Source organism: Myotis myotis, unplaced genomic scaffold (assembly GCF_014108235.1).
Source record: "Myotis myotis isolate mMyoMyo1 unplaced genomic scaffold, mMyoMyo1.p scaffold_m19_p_7, whole genome shotgun sequence".
Classification (NCBI taxonomy): Eukaryota; Metazoa; Chordata; class Mammalia; order Chiroptera; family Vespertilionidae; genus Myotis; species Myotis myotis.
The window spans coordinates 92782759-92803249 of record NW_023416379.1 but is presented as its reverse complement, the minus strand read 5'-3'; the positions used below and the strand labels follow the sequence as shown (position 1 = coordinate 92803249).

At 54.3% G+C, this 20491-nt stretch overlaps 2 protein-coding genes across 8 annotated transcripts; both read left to right on the top strand.

Annotated features, from left to right (window-relative positions):
- Window positions 1-1355: 1355 nt before the first annotated feature.
- Window positions 1356-12179, top strand: FANCE (FA complementation group E). 7 transcript variants are annotated; one of them, XR_004968782.1, is made up of 10 exons: window positions 1356-1807; window positions 4986-5610; window positions 6162-6206; window positions 6478-6546; window positions 6817-6960; window positions 7291-7414; window positions 7591-7669; window positions 8750-8812; window positions 10079-10204; window positions 11658-11681. XR_004968782.1 is itself a non-coding variant. In XM_036316875.1 (10 exons), the coding sequence occupies exons 1-10, from the start codon at window positions 1560-1562 to the stop codon at window positions 11757-11759; spliced, it is 1629 nt and encodes a 542-aa protein (XP_036172768.1). In that variant the 5' UTR covers window positions 1357-1559; the 3' UTR covers window positions 11760-12179. The 7 variants fall into 7 exon arrangements, 5 of the variants coding, with proteins under 5 accessions (XP_036172771.1, XP_036172772.1, XP_036172773.1 ...); XM_036316875.1 differs by having other exon boundaries at window positions 1357-1807; window positions 8746-8812; window positions 11658-12179; XR_004968783.1 differs by lacking the exon at window positions 8750-8812.
- Window positions 12180-13049: 870 nt separating this feature from the next.
- On the top strand, window positions 13050-15281 carry RPL10A (ribosomal protein L10a). The gene is made up of 6 exons (XM_036316881.1): window positions 13050-13192; window positions 13465-13539; window positions 13621-13701; window positions 14041-14189; window positions 14735-14907; window positions 15080-15281. Exons 1-6 carry the CDS (start codon window positions 13188-13190, stop codon window positions 15248-15250), a joined length of 654 nt encoding a protein of 217 aa, XP_036172774.1. The 5' UTR covers window positions 13050-13187; the 3' UTR covers window positions 15251-15281.
- Window positions 15282-20491: the final 5210 nt, after the last annotated feature.

Genomic DNA, 20491 nt, shown 5'->3' with positions numbered 1-20491 from the left:
GCGCCCTTCCTTGGGTTCAATTAATTACCAGACCAGCTCGCAGGACTCAAGAAAGCCCGTGTGCTCACTAGATTACCGATCTATTAGCAAGGAAACTAAAGATCGTGAATCACCAGGCAGGTGGAGAGATACGTAGGGCGAGGTCTCAAAGGAAGAAGTTGCTGTGCTGGAGTTTGGGGCCCAGCAAGGTGAAAGTGTTCTGGTTCCCCAATGTGGAAGCTCAAGGAATAAGGCCAGGAGGTATTCTTTTTGTGGAGGCTTCCATAGGTAATCATGGCCCTGGCTGGTGTGCTCAGTGGGTAGAGCGTCAGCCTGCAGACCAAAGGGTCCCAGGTTCGATTCCAGTCAAGGGCATGTACCTCGGTTACAGGCTCCTCCCCGGCCCAGGCCCTGGTCAGGGCTTGTGCTGGAGGCGACCAGTCCACGTGTTTCTCTCACATCAATGTTTCTCTGTCTTTCCCTCTCTTTTCCACCTTCCCTAAAAATCAATGGAAAAATATCATATCCTCAGGCGAGGATTAACAATAAAAATAAAGAAATAAAAATCCCAATAGTAAATATTTTTTAAAAAATAGGTAGTCATGATTGACTAACTTATTGGCCATTGGTGATTGACTGGACCTCAAGCACCGCCCCCCTTTTCCCTCCTGGGAATCAGGCGTGGGACTGAAAGTTTGTCTAACCGTTAGGATCGTCTACTATTGGGTGGGATCCAAAGTCACCTCATTAACATAACCGGAGACACCTTTGTTGCTCTTGTCACAGGAAGTTTTGAAGGGCTTGGGAGCTGTATGCCAGGAACTGGATGGAGACCAAATATGTCTGACAAGTATATTTCAGTCATCTGAATAACCAAACGTGTGTATTTCTTATAAATCTCAATATTGCTCCTCCCTTTGCCCGAAGCCTGCCTCCTCCAGCAGATTTCCTTCAACTGGAACCCCGCGAGGGGGCCACCTAGTCCCTTATAAACAGTCAGAGCAAGGCTGCTGCTTCGTCTTTAGGAGGAAGTCCAAGCAAAGCCTTTGGCCACCTGGCGGGCCTCAGCTTTTGCTGCGACCCCATTCGCAGGGATATGTGTACATCCAGTATTTCCGGAGAGGACGGTGGGGTGGCAAATTGCGATCTAATCCTACCACAGAGCCCATGGTCTACAAGCAACATGGGAGTCAGATAAAATTAACGTGGTTGGATCCTGAAGTACAACAGGATCCCGACATCCATTCTGCACCCCCGTCCTACTTCCGGAGCAGTGGAGGGAGGTTAAGGGCGGCAGCCGAGCCGCCCCGCCCCGCCCACCAGCGCCGGTGTGACCCCGCCCACAAACACCCCCTCAGTCGTGGCCCCGCCCCTTCCGGCCTGCCCGCGCGCCCCGCCCCGCTCACCTCGCTGCCTGTTCAGATGGCGTGCGTCTCCCGGGCGGCCGGGCTGGGTGCCCTTGGAGCGCCGAGGAGTGAGTGCGGCGCGCGGGAGGGCGAGTACCGGAGTCCTCCCTTCCTCAGGCCGCGGAGCTGAGGCCCGAAACCGAGCGAGGCTGGGCTGGGGCGCGGGTCCCGGGCATGGCAGCCCCGGAGGCGGCGCCCGCTCCGGCTGAGAGCGCGGACCCGGCGCCCTGGGCTCAGCTCGAGGCCCCCGCCCGCCTCCTGCTGCGGGCGCTGCAGGCGGGACCCGACGGGGCGCGGCGCGGCCTGGGGGTGCTGCGGGCGCTGGGCGGCCGCGGCGGGGAGCCCTTCGCCTGGGGCCGCGTCCTGGAGGCGCTGTGCCGGGAGGAGCCGGTCGCGGAGGGCCCGGACGCTCGGCTGCTGCTGTAAGTAGCGCCGCGCGCGTCATCCTCCACCGCGGGCGCGGGCCCTGCGGCGGGGCTGGCGGGGCTGGCGGGGCTGCGGGGCGCGGAGAGGTCCCGGCGCGCGCACATCACCCTCCACCGCGGGCGCGGGCCCTGCGGCGGGGCTGGCGGGGCTGCCGGGCGCGGAGAGGTCCCGGCCGCGCGCACATCACCCTCCACCGCGGGCGCGGGCCCTGCGGCGGGGCTAGCGGGGCTGCGGGGCGCGGAGAGGTCCCGGCCGCGCGCACATCACCCTCCACCGCGGGCGCGGGCCCTGCGGCGGGGCTGGCGGGGCTGCCGGGCGCGGAGAGGTCCCGGCCGCGCGCACATCACCCTCCACCGCGGGCGCGGGCCCTGCGGCGGGGCTGGCGGGGCTGCCGGGCGCGGAGAGGTCCCGGCGCGCGGGTACCGCATGGAGTGCCGGCCTTTGCGCGGTCAGTGCGGGGACCGGGGCCTGAGACACTGCGGCCGGGGTAAGCGAGTAAGTGTAAGTCAGTGGACTCAAGTCGATTTTTGAAGTCCTCACCTGAGGATGGTTATTGGTTTTAGAGAGAGAGGAGGGAGGGGGAGAGAAACATGGACCGGTGGCCTCCCCTGCACGCCCAGGCCGGGGTCAGCCGGCAGCTAGGTGTGTGCCCTGACCCGACTCCCCCAGCCTTCTTGGTGCACCCAGGGCGCGCCAACCAACTGGGCACCCGGCCGGGCGACCCCAATAGGTTTTGATAGCATATTCCGTCTCTAAAAATACCGAACTCGTACCTTCAGCATAGGCATACTTATGTGTAAAGTGTACTTACGTGTTGAAGTACCTACAGAATAAAGTATACAAAAATTAAATTTTAAAGTGCGATAAATGCCAATAAACATCTGGTTGTGGTGGCTTTATATCATTTTTTCAAAGCATAACATACATTTTAGGGCAAGATCACTTTCCATAGGGATGGTGTTTTTTTTTTTTTTTTAAATACTTTTACTGATTTCAGAAAGGAAGGGAGAGAGAGAGAAACGTCAATGATGAGAGAGAACCATTGATCGGCTGCCTCCTGCACGATCAATGGTGATCAAGCCTGAAACCTGGGCATGAGCCCTGACAGGGATGGAACTGTGACCTTGGTGTTCCTTGTTGATGCTCAGCTGCTGAGCCACACTGGCAGGGATGGTGTTCCTTTTTTAAAAAAATATTTTTTTAATATACATCTTTTTATTGATTTCAGAGAGGAAGGGAGAGATAGAAACATCAGTGATGAGAGAACCATTGATGGGCTGCCTCCTGTATGCCCCACACTGGGGACTGAGCCCACAACCCAGGCATGTGCCCCTGGGCGGAATCGAACCCGGGACCTTTCAGTCGACAGGCCGACGCTCTACTCACTGAGCCAAACGGGCTAGGGCAAAATAACATACTTCTTAAAAAGTGAGTGAGGTGCCACCTGCAGCCTCTAGGTTCTGAAGAGCCCGCCTTCCACTCTTGGACACCCCTACCTTAGATTAGGCTGGAGTCGAACATGGAGGGCCAATCCATATATTATAATTTTGTAATAGCCTGACCGGCATGGCTCAGTGGTTGAGTGTCGACTTCTGAACCATGAGATCATGGGTTGCCGGCTCCATCCCCAGTCGGGGGCATGCAGGAGGCAGAAAGCAAATGATTCCCTCTCATTATTGATGTTTCTATCCATCTCTCCTTCTCCCTTCCTCTCTGAAGTCAGTAAAAAGTGACTTGGATCCAAACTGCATGGGTTTGAATCCCAAATTAAAAAAAAAAAATTTTAATACCTAATTTCTTGTGTTTTAGATAAGTAGTAACAGAAGTTCTTATATTTTCTTCCCACACTCCACTTCAAATTTATTTCATGAGATGTGTCAAGAGATCTTTCAAAACCCCCAAATTGGAGGCTATAGAAATGTTTTCTAGCTGTCTGGCTTTTTCTGGGCAGAGTAGGGGGAGGGGAGACTTAACCCAAGATCACTGGATAGAACTGTACTTCAGTATCATGGGTTTCTTTTGTAATTCTATGTATGCTATACATTTAACAGGTTCTGATAAGGGGGTCCATGGACACAAAAAAGTTAAAAGCCCTTTAAATCGGGTCTTCCTCACGTCTGCTCCTAGGATCTTTCACCACAACGTGACCAGCATTTTAACTTACACTCTAGTTTTCTCTCTTAGTGTTTGTTTTCCACAAAGAAAAGATGCTTGTTCTCTCTCACACACCCCAGGTCCCTGTGTGTGATGCTGCACAGCTCTGCACAGTTGTGTGTGGAGAGGAGCAGAGGCCTGCTGGGTGGTGGGCTGGATGCACCCGTGACTTGCTTGCCTCCCCAGCAAGCCGCAGGTCACACGGCATCTGGGTCTGTGCCTTCACAACATGACAGACAGCTGCACCGCTCCGTCCACAGCAGCCCTTGCTGATACCTGGACACGTACTCTGAGAGATAAGTCATTCAGTAAATGTGCACCAGGTGCCTGCGAGGGCTGGTGCCACGCTGGTGCCGGGCGCAGGAAGGAGAGCTCGTCGTGGTGGGAGCATCAGAGCTGGACAGAGGTCACCCTGTGACTTCCAGGCCATGGCAGGTGGAGCACGGGGCCAAGGCAGCATTGCACGGCACCTTGGAGTCCTTTTGCGTCTTTTTTTAATGTAAAACAAGTGTGGGTCTATTCTAGAGGAGTTCAGCGTGAATTTTTGAGCTGGAGTAGGAAATGTCAAAGCGCAGGGCCCAGCGTGGAATAGGTGCTCAGTGCACACTTGTGAATGACTCCCATGCTGTCCCCTCTCCGTCCACACTGACTCACGGGCACTGCCTCCCAGCCCGCTGTCTGTCCATTGCCAACGAGCCTCTAGCTCTGCCCAGTTTGCCTTGTGTTCCTCTCAATAGGATTCTTTAAAAAAAAAAAAAAAAAAAGAAAGTGTTTTTTGATGGTTGGTTTTTTGAGAGAGGGAGAGGGAGAGGGAGAGAGAGAGAAACATCGATGAGAGAGAATCATTGATCTGCTGCCTCCTGCACACCCCTACTGGGGATCGAGCCTGCAACCCGGGCATGTGCCCTGACCAGGGTTCGAACCCAGGACCTCTCGGTGCCTGGGATGATGCTCAGTCACTGAGCCATATCAGCTGGGCTCAATAGGACTCTTAACTGTTGGCCTCCCTCCGCTGCCCAGGAAACCACTGCTGCTGCGGTTGCCTCGGTTATGCCGGCGGAACCTGGTGACCCTGCTGATGGCTGTTAGGCCGGTGCTGCCTGAGGACAGGCTGCTCCCTCTGCTGCAGATCGCCCGGCAGGACCCAAGCCCCGACCCTGACGCCTGGCTCCAGGCCCTGGGGGAACTGCTGCGAAGGGGTCTAGATGGTGGGGTCTCCACTGAGGAAGCGTCCCCACTGTCTGAAAGGTGCCAGCGTCAGCTCCGAGACCTGTGCAGGCAGCTGAGTCCAGGGGGCAGGAGGTTGACGTTGACCCAGCCTCCAGACCCTGAAGAGGAAGAGGAGGAGGACAAGGAGGACAAGTGCTCCCAGCGGCCGGGGAAACGAAAGGAGCCCGAAGGAGAGCCTGCCAGTCCTGAGGGGGAGAGGGCCCCCAAAAGGTTCCGGTGTTTGGAAAGGGTCGAGGAGGAGAGTCGTGAGGAGGCGCCAGCTGAACACGAATCTTTGGAAACCCTGGCAGATGGAGGAGACACGTCACCCACTAAGAACCAGCCTGTCATGGGGGCTGAGTGCATGGAGGCTGCTCAGAGTCTGGGGGATACTAAGGGACCTGCTGAGAGTGTGGAGTTGCCCAAAGCTATCCAGGTACTGGGGTGGGAGGCTGGGTTTAGAGTGATCCCTCAGGAGCCGGGGGTTTAATCGGGGCAAAAGCCTGTTGGGACACTCCTAGTTGGAATGACTAGTCCGTGGAGCAAGGGGCAGGAGCAGGGGGTTAAGAAAATGTAGTTGCTGCTCTGCAGACCCTGGGGAAGGGAGTTATGGGAGGTGGGAAACCCTTGAGCTAACGATCGATAACCTGAGGGTAAAGGGTACTAGCCAGGAGGAGAGGCGCCAGAGCCACCCACCACCCCACCCCATGGGAGTGGGGGCATGATGCCACATCCAGCCTGCCTCCCGCCCCAGGCTGGGTCTGCCCCGTTAGGGGGGTGCAGAGAAGAAGGTGGAGACAGCCGGATTTGCACGGCCCTTGTCTCGTCTGAGTTCTTAAGCTCTTGTCAAGGTCTAGGCTTCATGGTCTTGAACCAGCTTCGCCTACTAGCTTCCTCAGCTGGGGCCTTCTCAGGACAGGGAGCCGGAGTGGGCTTGGGGCCACGCGGTGCGGGCAGCGGCTTGGTGGTGACTGAGCTCTCCTGCAGGACCAGGTTCCCAGGCTGCAGCAGCTGCTCAGGACCTTCGGGGAGGTGAGTGGCCCTGCCCTGCCTCCTCCACCTGCAGCCGTGCTGAGGCTCAGGGGGGCCCGGGCAGTGAGGCACAGACTGTTTGGGGTGGGGCTTGCAGGAAGAGCTGACAGTCACTGCAAGTCACCTTGGGCCCAAGTGCAGAACCGTCGGGCTCCGACGGTTCCTCTTCTGGTAGCACCTTCCGGGTCCTCAGCCACCCACTGCCGTTGCAGGGGTGGCCTCGGTGACTTGTCACCATCACTGCCAGTCCTAACGTGGCTTTACCTCCCAGGGGTTGGAGGGGATGGAGGATGCTCCCACAGTGGAGCTGCAGCTTCTCCATGAGTGCAGCCCCAGCCAGGTGAGTCCAGGAAGACCTGGCCCCGAGCTCACCTCCCATCTCCCCAGCCTTTTTCCATTTAACTGTTTCCCTGCCTCAGAAGGACTTTGGGAGGGGAACTTTGTTGGGTTTGGTCTCACAGGCAGGGGTCACCCTGACTGGGTTTATTAAGCCCTGACTCCACCCGTAGGGCAGCTCTCTCAGCCTTCCCTTCCCCTGGGGTGTCCTTGCCCTAGCCCTCTGCTGCCCCGTTGGCAGAGAAGCCTAGTGTCCTGCCCTGCCACTCTGCAGGTGGGCCTGCTCTGTGACCAGCTGCAGCTGCCCCAGCTCTCGGACACAGGTCTCCTGCGGCTCTGTACCCGGCTGCTGTCCCTCTCACCAGATCTCAGCCTCAGCAATGCCACTGTGCTGGCCAGGAGCCTCTTTCTTGGACGGGTGGGTGCATTGGGGTGCACGCAGACTGCCAAGCACCCTGGGGGAGAGTCTGAGCCCTCAGGAGGGTGCGCTGGGGAGAGGGTGTCCCAGCCTGGCAGACAGCCTGGGGCAGGGGAAGGGCATGGACCCCAGACCATCTACCCGCAGCTGATTCCTCCTTGAACCCCAGACCAATTCCAGAAGGATTGGGGAAGGGAGCTGTGTCTTCCAATGGGTGGGTCCACGTGAGTCCTAGACGAGAGCTTTTCCCTCTGTGACATGTGTCACCATCTGACACATGTACTGATGGACATTATGAATGAAGCAGCGTTTCCTCCCCATTGGCCGTAGATACTCTCCCTCACTTCCTCAGCCTCCCGCCTGCTCACAACTTCTCTGACCTCCTTCTGCGCCAAGTATACCCACCCCGTCTGCAGAGCCCTCCTCGGCCCCGTGCTCCGGGCCCCAGAAACAGGTAATTCCAGAACCAGCCTCCCCCCAGGGTGACCCTGGCAGAAGCTGGGTATTCAATGAGTAAAAGCTGTTACTTCCCTGACAGTGGCCCCTCTGATGAACTGAGCATGCTGTCCCTGCAGTCCTATCCTCTCCTGCCATTCCCCAGACTTCTGCCCTCCTCTGTCCCGTACCCAGGTCCAGCTCAAACAGAGTTACTGTGTAGCCTTATGAAGGACGAGGCCCTGGAGCCAGACAGGCAGGTGCTAATACTGGGGTGAGTATTCAGGCCTCTGTGTCCCCACCCCTCCCCTGGCCAAGTCTGTTTCTGGCATTCTGGAGTTGGAGCTCGGTGCCTGAAAGACAGGAGGTGCCCGCCCCCCCTTGCTGTTATCTGAACCTGGCTTGTGCCTTCCCTCCTGGGCCCGTGCAAGTTGCCATCCTGTGCCCCTTCCCAAGCCCGGAGTTTCAGTCTTCCCTGCCAGGTGCTTTGCGGAATGCAGAGAAGGGCTGGTGGTCCTGGCTCCTGAGCAGTTGCCAGCGTAGTTGGAGATTGGCACTGTGGTTAAAAGCACTGGCTCTGAAGTCAGACAGACATAGTTTCAAATCTCAACCTGGCATGTTTTTAAATGTGTCATTCAAACCAGTTATTCCATATCTCTGAGGCTCTCAGAGCTTCTTATGAACAAAAGGGGAATAATATTCACTCTGTAGGATTTTTCTAGCTGTTAAATGTGATAATCCATATAAAGACCTCAGTACAGTATTTGGCATTTAGTAAATGCTCAGAAATTGTTATTAAATTTGTAAAATTGGAGATTCAAGACAGAAATAATGAGTAGAAAAGACCCCACTGGACATCAACATTCTGTATAATAAAAGGCTAATATGCAAACTGACCAAACGGCGGAACAACTGCTTGCTATGACGCACACTGACCACCAGGGGGCAGATGCTCAATGCAGGAACTGCCCCCTGGTGGCCAGTGCACTCCCACAGGTGGAGTGCCGCTCAATCAGAAGCCCTGAGCTGCGGCAGCGCTAAGGATGTCCGACTGACAGGATGTATTCTTGACTCCTGGCTATTTTTCAGGGGGTCTTTGTATATCCTACCGCCAAATCCTTCACTGTCAGCTCCCGGGGTCTTGGGTTGTGGCCTGCCCAGCACTGAGTATGGGCTCTGCAGCAGTGACTACTGGGCAGCCGGCAGCATTAGGGGGGCTCTGGCTCATTCCTCGGGTGGCTGGGGATCTTGGCTGTCCCCAAGTCCTGGCCCTGCCTTGGGGTAGGAGTAGTAGCTACCCAGGCTTCAGTGGGAGGCTGGGCTTTACCCCCCGGGGCCTGTGCTTCGCAGACAGATCTTGGAGGTGCCCTGGCGGGAGCAGACTTTCCTGGTGCTGCAGTCACTCCTGGAGCGGCAGGTGAGCAGGCTGCCTTGGGGAAGAGAACAGAAGTGCTGCAGGGCTATGGATGGGCGTGGGGCGCCCGCGGGTCCGATCCCTTTGGTGATGGAGGGGCAGGTAGGCCAGCTGCCCCGCAGCAGGGTGCCCCATGACTGTGGGAGAGTCCTGGGGCCTCAAAGGCTGGTAGCCGAGAACTGACTCCATGGTAAATCTGTCTCTGCCTCTTACTGGCTCTGTGGCCTTGGGGAGCAACGTTCCGATATGTGCGTTTCAATTAAGTTGTACTTCCCCTGGCTGGTGGTTCAGTGGTTAGAGCACCTACGTGGGCTGGAGGCTCGATCTGTGGCTCCGCTTGTAGGAGGCAACCAATCGGTGTGTCTCTCTCACATCAATGTTTCTCTCCCTCCCTTCCACTCTCTCTAAAAAGCAATGGAAAAATATCCCTGGGTGAGGATGAACAAAATAAATAAATAGTTTTCTTGTTGAATGGGTAATGAATTCATATCTTAACAATTTTAGAAGCTCAAAGAGGAAATAGTGAAAAATATTCCCCAGCCATCTAGATGCCCTTCCCCGGGGTGAACCAGCGCTGTTAGCTTCAGGGGACCCTCCAGAGATGCTTGTATTTACAAGGACACATGTATAGATGCACTTTTCCTTTGTTTCTTGCACAGATGGTAACACTAAGCTCAGTGCGCTGTATTCTGCTTTATTCACTTCATATGTATTTTGGCAATTTTTCCATCAGTACTTAAAATTCTGCCTCATCTGTTTATAACTTAGGTGTTGGCTTAACCTCTCTCTGCCTCAGTTTCCTCATCCACAGGGGAGTGATGATAGCACCCACCACACAAGACTGGGGTGAGGTTTAAGTGGGATAACTGGTGTGAAGTGCTCAGAGTGGTGCCTGGTGCATAATAATGCTTATTAAATTATTATTATTATTATTATGAAGAGCTGTTGTTATGCTGGCGGTACCGCCCTGTATGTCTTCAAGCACTGATCCAGGCTGGGGATCCTTGGCTCCCTTGGTCCTAATCAGACTTTGCAACGCTAGCCGCCATTTTCTGAGACCTCTGCGCAGGCTTTCTGTGCATTATCTCATTGAATCCTTTTCACAGGCTTCAGAGTGAGATTTTATGAGCCCCATTTTACAGAGGTGGACACTGAGGCTTAGTTTGGTTAAGTGATCTGCATAGGGTCACCTGGTTAGTAAGTGGTAAGAGTTGGGAAGTGAATGAAGGCCTGTTCTTGTGCTGCTGTTCCCCCTCCCGATGTGTGCAGGTGGAGATGACCCCCGAGAAGTTCAGTGTGTTGATGGACAGGCTCTGCAAAGAGGGGCCGGCAGCCACTGCGTCCATGGCCTACGCCAAACTCATGCTGACAGTGATGAACAAGTATCAGGCCCATGTGAGTGCCGATGGGACCATGAGGGCTGCCCTGCTGCCCGGAACCTGCCGTGACGGTGTACACCTGTTTGCCAGGGAGAAAACCCTGAATATTAGCCAGGGAACCTACAAGTTCAGGCCTGGGACTAGGCAATGAGACTGCTCATCCAGCCAACACCGCTATGGGCCAGATGCCATATGGGGAATCAACAGTGACCATATCACAGTCCTTGTCCTTAACTTGACCCTCTCCCCTAACACCGGGCTAGCAAGAGGGGAAGGAGAGATGATAAACAGATCATTGTAATATCTGGTAGGAGTCAGGTGAGAGTATACTTGGGGCTTTTGATGACAGAGCAAGAGGGGGCAACTAAACCTTTTGAATTGGGACAGGCCTCTTGACTCTTAAAAGGTGAGTGGTAGTCAAGGGCTGAGGTGGAGGAAAGGGCATTCCAGGCAAAGGAAACAGTGTAAGCAGTGAATGCAGTGAATGTCTGAGGGGTACAGGCAGTTCATTGTAGCTGAGGCCTAAAAATATGAGAGTTGATGGTGGTAGGGGAGGAGGTTAGAGATCTAAAATACCAAGAGCTAATCCTTGCATAGCCCCTGCTACATCTCAGGCACTGTTCTAGCCCTGATATATGTTAACTCTCCTGTTTACTCCACGCATTAGCACTACGAGAAGATCTATTATTAGCTTCATTTTATAGATAAGGAAGTTGAGACTCAGATATTTGTAACTTGTCCAAGGTCACATTGCCAGGCCACGATAGCATCTCATGAGGGGCCCTGTAAGTTATGGTGAGGAACTTGGACTTGATCTTGAAGGCCAGGTGTTCTTGGCAGTTGGCTCTTTACCCTTTTCTTGCGAGTCACAGGCCCATTTGGTGATTTGATGAAAGCTATAGCTCCTCCCTGGAAAATGAATATGTGAACACACATCTTAGGAACACATATAGGAGACTGGGTCCTGGAAGGAGGGCCTCCAGTAGGAGGCTTCAGGAGTTATCCCAGGGCCTTCAGCTGGAGTGACGGGGTCAGATTTGCATTTTATAGAGAAACCTCTGGCCTCTGTAAGGAGGAGGGATTGGAGGGAAGATGCAGGGTGGAGACCTGCCAGGAGGTTGTAGCAACAGGTCAGGGAAGAAGTGTGGCCCAGGAGGAAGGGGGCAGCGCCGTTTCCTGTCTGTAGCCGGGAGGGTTGTGAGGGTTTATGAACTAACGCATATGACGTGCTGCCGTAGGGAGCACTCAGCTGTCAGCTGTTATCCTGTGGCTGACTTAGTGATGGGCAGTATTTGGCCCAGGTCCATCTGAATCCAAAGACAGCGAAATAATGAGGTTCGATTGCTCAGGGGGTCCTTGCCTCCTTCCATCCTTATGCCCTGGATTCCTCTCCTTTCTGAGCAGGCGGGGGGTCAGATGGGAGGGGAGGGGTCAGCTGCCGGAGTCCTGACATTCTTCCTTCTCCCTAGATCACTGAGACCCAGAGACTGAGCCTGGCCGCCCCCCTGTCGCTCAACACCACTTTCCTGAGGAAGTCCCTGCAGGCCGCCCTGAGACATCTGGCCCCCTGACCCTCCCCCCGGGGACACCAGCTTCCTGAAGGACACTCTGCCCTCACCCTGACCCTGGCCTGGGGTGAAGGCCGAATCTGGCCATTCAGGCATCAACTGCCTCCCTGTTCCAGGCTGCAGAGAGGCCGTCTTGACCTCCCAGCCAGCAGGGAGGGTACAGGCTGAGGGGGCTGGATGAGCTGGTTTCCAAGGGCTGCTGACCCTGGCTCACTCCTTGTCACTTCTGCCTCAGGCTTCGGCAACCAGCTTTCCTATAAGCCCAGCAACGTCACAGCAGACCCCTGTGAGCTCGGGGGACCCCTGTGCTTAGCACTCAGCACAAATCTCTTGTGCTGCAGTGCGTGTTATGATCCCCTCAATTGTTCTGACTTGAATAATTATCAATGGCATTTAATAAAAATCAGGAAGTTCAACAACGTGTCATTGGAATCAGTGCCTGCCTTCCTATTAGCTCTGGTATTTGTCGAAAATTAATTCACCCCCCACCCCTACCACCACTCCACCTGCGCAGTGACACGGGGCATCTTTCCCCAGTGAAATGTTCTGAGGGAGGTGGTACAGTTCGGAGGTTCATTCATTCAGTTCTGTGGGCCAGAGAGCCTGTGCTACCACCCACCCAACCCTATAAGCTGTCTGTTGGGTAGGGGCGCGGCTTAGAGGTGGGAGTGTCTGCAATTGGGGGAGGCTTTTGGGGGAAGACATTTGCGTAGAGATAGACTCCTGGGTTACTGTGGGCAGAGGAGGATGGGCCTGTTGAACAGGAAAGGGCAGCGGGGTGTGCAACACTGCGGCCGCGTCTGTCTGAGACCTTCATATTCCCATGGCCCCTAGCGAGGCACCTCGTCCCTAGGAAACGGCCGGTGGGTGTTACAGAGGAAGCAACTGTGGGGTGAAGGTTCATCACCGTGCTTTCCAGCTCTTCCCCACTGCAGGCTTCCGGGGCCAAGAACACAGCGTTATCCACGAGTCCCTTCTCGCAACTCCCCGGGAAGCCGCGAGCCCGCCCGCACCCCCGCCCCTTAGAGCGAGATGAGGGAGAGAGGTCGGGAGTGAAGCCTGCTTGTGCGGCAGGCGCATGAGGAAGTGGGCAGAGGAAGTCTGGGGGCAGACGTGCAGGAATCACACCCTCTCCGCGGCCATTACAATGCGTCGCCAGTACGTTTGGTTTCTGAAGCTCGAGCCCTGGACCTGGCCGCTTCCTTACCCGCCTGGCAGCTGCTGGCGCAAAACGGGGTAGTCGGAGGGTGCCCGGACCGCAGCCCATCGGCGCCCTCCAGCGGCCGCAGACGGCGGCGCGCCCGGGGGTGGAGCGACCGACTGCGCTCTCCGGGGAAGTCGCAAGGCATCTCTCGCGAGAATAAGGCCCGTATTTGAGCGCATGCGCGAACTGAGTTAGTCTCTTTTCCGGTTTTTGCGGCGCGAGGAACCATGAGGTGAGTGACATATGGGGCGCTATCCGTGCGCATCCGCACCTCGGACGCCCCGGTGGGGATGGAGACCCTACGGGCGGCATCGGGGGTCCTTGCCCTTCCTTGGCTGCGGGGCATTGCCGATCGGCCGCCGTCGGAGCCCTCTTTGCGGGGCCTGCATCTGGTTCTCGGACCCACTCCGAACTGGGGTCCCGATCCCCCAGCCGCTCCGGCCACGCCGAGGGTGTCGGCCCGCGGCGCCGGGCCTGAGCGCCGGTCCTGCTTCCCTCTTGCAGCAGCAAAGTCTCCCGCGACACCCTGTACGAGGCGGTGCGGGAGGTCCTGCACGGGAACCAGCGCAAGCGCCGGAAGTAAGCCGAGTCCGCGGGGGGCGGGCGCGGGCGCGGGCGGGCCGGGGCCCCGGCGTCCGGCTAACTGGCACTTCCCCTAAGGTTTTTGGAGACGGTGGAGCTGCAGGTCAGCCTGAAGAACTATGACCCTCAGAAGGACAAACGCTTCTCGGGCACCGTCAGGTTGGCACCGCTCTGACCCCACCCAGCCCCCGTGCCCCGCTCTGCCCTCGGGGCTCCTGTTGCGCCCGAGGCGGGCAGACGCGCGGCACTGGCGAGCCCGGGTAGTCCGGACCCCCTGCTCCGGGCAGGCGCGGCCGGGCGGACCCCCACCCTGGGTCTTAAAACAAGAGGGGAGGCGTGGGGAGGCCTCGGCCGAGCCCGCCGGCTAGTTTGAGAGCCAGACTAGCTGCTGGCGAACGCGGACGCTCTGGGTAAGGCTTTGGCTGCCGCCGCCCCGGGCCCGTCCACCCGCCTGGACGCCCAGCGCGGGGCATGACCTGCTCTGTCCCCAAAACGCAGGCTTAAGTCCACGCCCCGCCCCAAGTTCTCCGTGTGCGTGCTGGGGGACCAGCAGCACTGCGACGAGGCCAAGGCCGTGGACATCCCGCACATGGACATCGAGGCGCTGAAGAAGCTCAACAAGAATAAGAAGCTGGTCAAGAAGCTGGGTGAGGGGGGGCGGGGGGGCCGTTCTGGGGGCGAGGAAAGTGGTGCTCAGACCATTTGGGCTTTAAAGTGAGGAGGAGGGTAGAATTGTGGCCAAAACGGTGTGCTGCGGTGGGCTAGCTTGATTTGGGAAAGTTCTTTTCCTATTTGCTTCGAGGGTTGAATTTTGGGCGGGAAAGGGGAGGCGGCCTCTAGGTGGTTCACACCCACGGTCTCTGTTACGTTGACTAGTCAGGTGCTGGTGTTCTGAGTTGGAATTTCTAGTTCCAGTTCCAATTTAATTTCCTCTGAGGCTCTGGCCTGCAGCTGTCCTGTAGCGAGAAGGTGGGAAGGCAGGATTGGCCAGTGTTTTCCGTTGTCGCATGGGTTGTGGGTCGGCCTGGCTTCTGATAGCAGATCTTAGGGGAATGTTGGGCCAGTACGAGTTCAGAGGGTGGAGACCCCCAAACTGGAGTGAGGAAGGGGCTGCAGACGTGGTGCCTGTGCTGGGTTGGGCTACAGAGTTCGTTTGGAGGCTGGCCTCCCAATGGCTTATTCTCCTCACCAGCCAAGAAGTACGATGCCTTTTTGGCTTCAGAGTCTCTGATCAAGCAGATCCCACGAATCCTGGGCCCCGGCCTGAATAAGGCTGGCAAGTTCCCTTCCTTGTTGACCCACAATGAGAACATGGTGGCCAAAGTGGATGAGGTGAAGTCCACCATCAAGTTCCAGATGAAGAAGGTAAGTTAAGCCACAGTAGTGGGAGCCCTGGCTTGCCTTTCTGTGATACTTTGGACATGTGATTGTCGCTGAGCAGGGCTGAAGCTGGTCAGCCTGGGCCAAAGCACTGCTCGCTGGGAGGGACGGGCCGTGCCGTCTGCCACCAGCCTGACTGACCTTCCTCTCCCCACAGGTGCTGTGTCTGGCGGTGGCTGTTGGCCACGTGAAGATGACAGATGATGAGCTTGTGTACAACATCCACTTAGCTGTCAATTTCCTGGTGTCATTGCTCAAAAAGAACTGGCAGAATGTTCGGGCTTTGTACATCAAGAGCACCATGGGGAAGCCCCAGCGCCTGTACTAAGGCCCGCGAATAAACCATAATGCCGCTGTGACCTCTTGTCTGCCTGTGCCTGGGGGAGGGGCGAGGGCAGGGCCAGGACTCCAGCCTGTTGCTCCCTGGTATCCGGAGTTCACTTGGGGTCCTGGTCCATAGGGTCATAGCTGTTACAAATGAAGTTTGGGTTCCTAGGTGTTGCTGATGGGAATAATCCACAAGCCCTGAGAAATTGGTCTAATACATTGGAACCTTGGTTCTTGAACTAATTCACTCTTGAGGACTGTTCAAGAAGCGATTTGTTAACCAAGCTTCTCCCCATTAGACAAACATTTATCAAACCAACCCCACTAGCCTAAACAAATGGCTTTCAGCACTCATTCTGTGGTGCAGCATTTTTGCTTTTTCACATTTGTCTGCAAAATGGGTAGGATCAGGCTGCAGAAACTTCCAGGCCCTAACCTGCCCCTTTCCCTTACCTATTGGTGCCAGTGGCTTGATATACTGGGAAGTACCTGTGATTAAACCTTTCACTTGAGTCTGCTTCATTTAACTTTGGTAAATAAAGGGGCCAGCTCATCCCACCAGTTTTTTTTTATATATTTTTTTATTGGTATTTCAAATTGAGGGGGAGAGAAACATCAATCATGAAAGTCACTGATCAGTTGCCTCCTGCACATCCCCTGCTGGGTCTGAGCCCACAACTCGGGCATGTGCCCAGACTGGGATTGAACCTGAGACCCTTGAGCTGAAGGCTGACATTCAATATCCACTGAGCCAAACTAGCCAGAACCCATCCAGTTTATTTCAGAGAAGGGAGAAGTGAGAAACACCCATGAGCTGCCTCCTGCAGGTTCCCTTTTGGGGTTTGAGCCAGCAACCCAAGCAGGGTTGAACCATGACCTGAAGCAACACTGGCTGGGTGTCCCAACAGCTTTAATAGAGCTGAAAGGCTCATCCAAAGCATAAATAAAAATGCACCTTCTTAAAACAAGGTTCATCTGACGTGAAACTGACAAGTGTACAAGGTTCTCAAAGTAGACCTTGAGTAGTTTGCCATTTCAGCTTTTAAGTTAAATTTGCAGGTAAAGTAGCTACACTAATCGGATGAGAATGAGTTGGTTCTCAAGGTAGGCCTAGCTTGCTCTTTTCTCTGGTCTATTGTAGTATTAGGAGTAATAAAATAGGCTTGTTTAACAATGTTCCCTTACCTAAGGAGGGGAAAAGCTGGCTATAAAATTAGGACCCAATTTTAGAAGTGTTTATGCATAGTAAAAATCATTGGAAGCTTACATAAAATTTGACTATGTTTAACTCAGTTAAATGGTTTGGGGGAATTTCTGAATTTCTGTAATCTTTGTAATCAAGAAAAAAAGGCAGCCCAGCTGGTCTGGCTCAGTGGTTTAGCATCAACCCATGCATGCATCAGGAGGTCACTGGTTCAATCCCTCGTCAGGGCACATCCAGTTGTGGGCTCAATCCCCAGTAGGGGGCATGCAAGAGGCAGCCCAGCAGTGTTTTGCATTAATGTTTCTATCCCTCTCCCTTAAAAAATATTTTTTAAAAAATAGGGTGAGAAAATTTGTGATTTAGTAACTAGAGGAATGTAATAAAAAAGTAACAAGTGTGAGTATATTTTACTAGAGGCCCAGTGCACGAATTTCGTGCACTGGTTGGGTCCCTAGCAGCTGCTGGCTGCCGGCCAGGTACTCCCCCACTTCCCCAGGCCTCCCCAACTTCCCCAGGCTGGCCCTGCCCCCTGGTTGAACTCCTGGATGAACCCCCAGTTGAGGGGACAATTTGCATACTACACTTTTATTATATAGGATGCCTTGTCCCTGCCACAAAGCTGCTTATAGGGCAATGGGTATAATTAAGAGAAAATAGAGCCATGAGGCAAAGGCATAGAGCAAACAGGTGGGCTCCTTGGTGGGCACCCAGTGCAGTTCACCTCTATGAGTCCAAGACCAGAAAGACATCTGTATCCACAGTGGTCCTGTCGTGAGCAGGCATCCTGAGCCAAGGTTTCAGAGGTTTCTCATGGCCTCGGATGTATACTCAACCTGCTGGATGCAAGACCAGCCATGTCAGTAATTGCCTGTAGGGCCCAAGGTCCCCCACTGCCTGAGTTTGACTCCTCAGCTCTGCACTTGGGAGCCAGGGGAGCCTGTTGAGCAAGTCTGTTAATGTCTCTCAAACTCTTGCTTTCTATTTGGAAGTGCAGGTGATGATGGTACCCACATGAAAGAGAGTAAACTTAAAAGCATACGGCCCTAGCTGGTTTGGCTCAGTGGATAGAGTGTCAACCTGTGGACTGAAGGGTCCTGGGTTTGATTCCCGTTGCGGGCACATACCCAGTAGGGAGTGTGCAGGAGGCAGCTGATCGATGTTTCTCTCTATCCCTCTCCCTTCTTCTCTGTAAAAAATCAATAAAATATATATTTTTAAAACAAACAAAAAAAAACCCACCTGGCAACTAATGTATAAAAGTTGGAAGATGGGAAGTGGAGTTTAGTTTTGTCTTGTTTTTAAAGAAGTTTTGGAAACTCCAAGGCAAGGCAAATGGGTGTTTTAGAACTACTTGGGAACTTGAATCTTCCTGCATTGATCTGAACCTGAATTTAAGTCAAACCTACTCCACTTTGTAAGAGTCCTTAAAACCCAGCTCTACACTGGACACACTCACCACCTTCAGCTGGGCTCTGGGGAATCTGTTTAGAGACCCAAAGGCTGCTCTCAGAGGCCCACAGCATCTGGTGGTGGGGGGTGGGGGTGGGGGGCGCGGATGGGGGCGGGAGGAGACAGAATCTATTGTAAATGAGGGTTGAGCTATTTCATCAAATCCCAGCCTCCAGAATGATGAGTGCAAAGCTCAGTGTGACCTGAGCTATAATTCCGGGCTCAGATACCTGGGGAGCCCCTTTTCCAGCAGTTGTGTGCAGGGAAATGAGCCCTCATGAAACCCCAGGGCAGTGCTCTGGCTTTGACTGTGGAATTGATGAAAAGATGGCACCCTCCCTTTCCCCCGGAAACATCAGGACAGAAACAGAGGGGCAGGAAAGACAGGACTATAGGCCCCTTCTTTGGGCTCCAGCTTTGCTGACCCTTCTGTACAGCTTCCCACAGACCCTGACAGGAGAGCCACTGCCAGAGCCGGGGCTTTGGGCCCCCAAGACCCACCTTTATATATATAATTTTTATTTGTTGAATTTAGAGAGAGAAGTAGAGAGGAAAAAAACACCCATTTGTTCTTCCACTTATGCATTCATTGGTTGCTTCCTATATGTGCCCTGCCAGGGATGGAGCCCACAACCCTGACCTATCAGGACAACACTCCAACCCACCTTATCCTGGTTCCTTCCCTACTCTGTAACCTCACAGTGAGTCATCACCACTTCATGTTACATTTGTGGTTGGGGGCAGGCGGTAAAGAAAAGAGAGAAAGCGCCCTAGCTGGTTTGACTCAGCGGATAGAGCGTCGCCTGCAGACTAAAGGGTCCCGGGTTTGATTCTGCTCAGGGCACATGCCTGGGTTATGGGCTCGATCCCCAGTAGGGGGCGTGCAGGAGGCAGCCAATCAATGATTCTCTCTCATCATGGATGTTTCTCTCTCTCCCTCTCCCTTCCTCTCTAAAATAAATAAAATATATATTTTAAAAAGAGAGAGAGAGAGAGAGAGAGAAAGCAAGGAGGCTGGTCAATTGCACGCCTTGAATTTTCTGCATGAGAGACCTACATTATCCTTAAAGCAGTTACGGACGGCTGATTGCTCCAGGAGAGTAGTGATGGCAACAACCCTCATGATGACACTTCAATCACTCAATAGGAGTCATCACGTTTTTTAAAATCCTCACTTGAGGAGTGAGTGTATTTTTTCCATTGATTCTAGAGAGTGGAAGGGAGAGGGGAGAGGAAAAGGAGGGGAGAGAAACATTGGTGAGACAGAGGCATATTGATTGATTGCCTCCCATACATGCCCCGACCAGGAATCGAACCACAGACCCTCCAGTGCACAAGCCAATGCTCCAACCACTGAACACCCCTGGCCAGGGCAATGTCATTACTTATTAGTGCAGAGATTGGATTTTTCATCCAGCCCCAGGGTCCTTCATAAGCCAGTTTCTGCCTCCAGAACCCCCTCCCACCTGGCGGGAGCTCCAGATGCTACTGGTGACAGTCTGAAGTCCCTCCAGTGCGGTGACCAAGACAAGGGCCACCTGGTCATTGAAGTAGTGCACCAGGGGCAGGGGCTTGGGACAAGCAGAGCAGTTCACATCCTGGGGTTGCCCCTGACTGGCTGAGTGAGGAGAGGAGCCTCAGTCTCCTCCCCAGCTGCAAAGTTGGAGCTGGACCAGAATGATCTAGAAGACTCTAGATTCTGGAGTAGGGTTGGCAGATTTAGCAAATGAAAATACAGGATGCTGCCCTAACCGGTTTGGCTCAGTGGACAGAGCATCCGCCCTCCGACTGAAGGGTCCCAGGTTCGATTCCGGTCAGGGGTAATGTACCTTGGTTGCACGCACAATCCCCAGTAGGGGGCGTGCAGGAGGCGGCTGATCGATGTTTCTCTCATCAATGCTTCTAACTCTCTCTCCCTTCCTCTCTGTAAAATGAATAAAATAATTTAAAAAGAAAATGCAGGGTGCCCAGTTAAATCTGAATTTCAGATAAACAATGCATGTCCACCGAGGGTACGGCCTCCCCACGGCCACGCTGCATCCCCGCTGTGTGCTTCCCCGGGCGGACAGGGGCAGCTTGGTCTGGCCTGCCCCGCTGGCAGCTATCCACTGCTGAGAGCACTCACCTGCCTTGAGCTCTTTCCTCGGGAGTAAAGTGAGGGCAGGCCGGTGAGAACAGCAGCAGACACTGAGAAGACCATGGGGATTTAGCAGGTGGCCCATCTCAGCAGGTGTGTGACCTTGGGCAAGTCACGTCACTTAGCGACAAAGCTATTCCATCCATTTCACTTTCACATCGATGTTTCTCTCTCCCTCCTTTCTGTATCTCTAAAACTCAGTAATAATAATAATCCTATATAATAAAGAGCTAATATGCTAATTAGACTGGACAGCAGAACGACCATCCAGACGACCTTCCGACCTTCGGATGAAGCTGGGGTTGCAAGGGCCTACCCTTGCATGAATTTCATGCATTGGGCCTGTAGTAATAATAAAAACTGGTCCCCGAAAGCAGAAAAGTGCTATAGGCAGTCTTTAGCTTGAATTTATTTTGTCTAGGATCATAAGACAAAATAAATGGCTTTTCTGT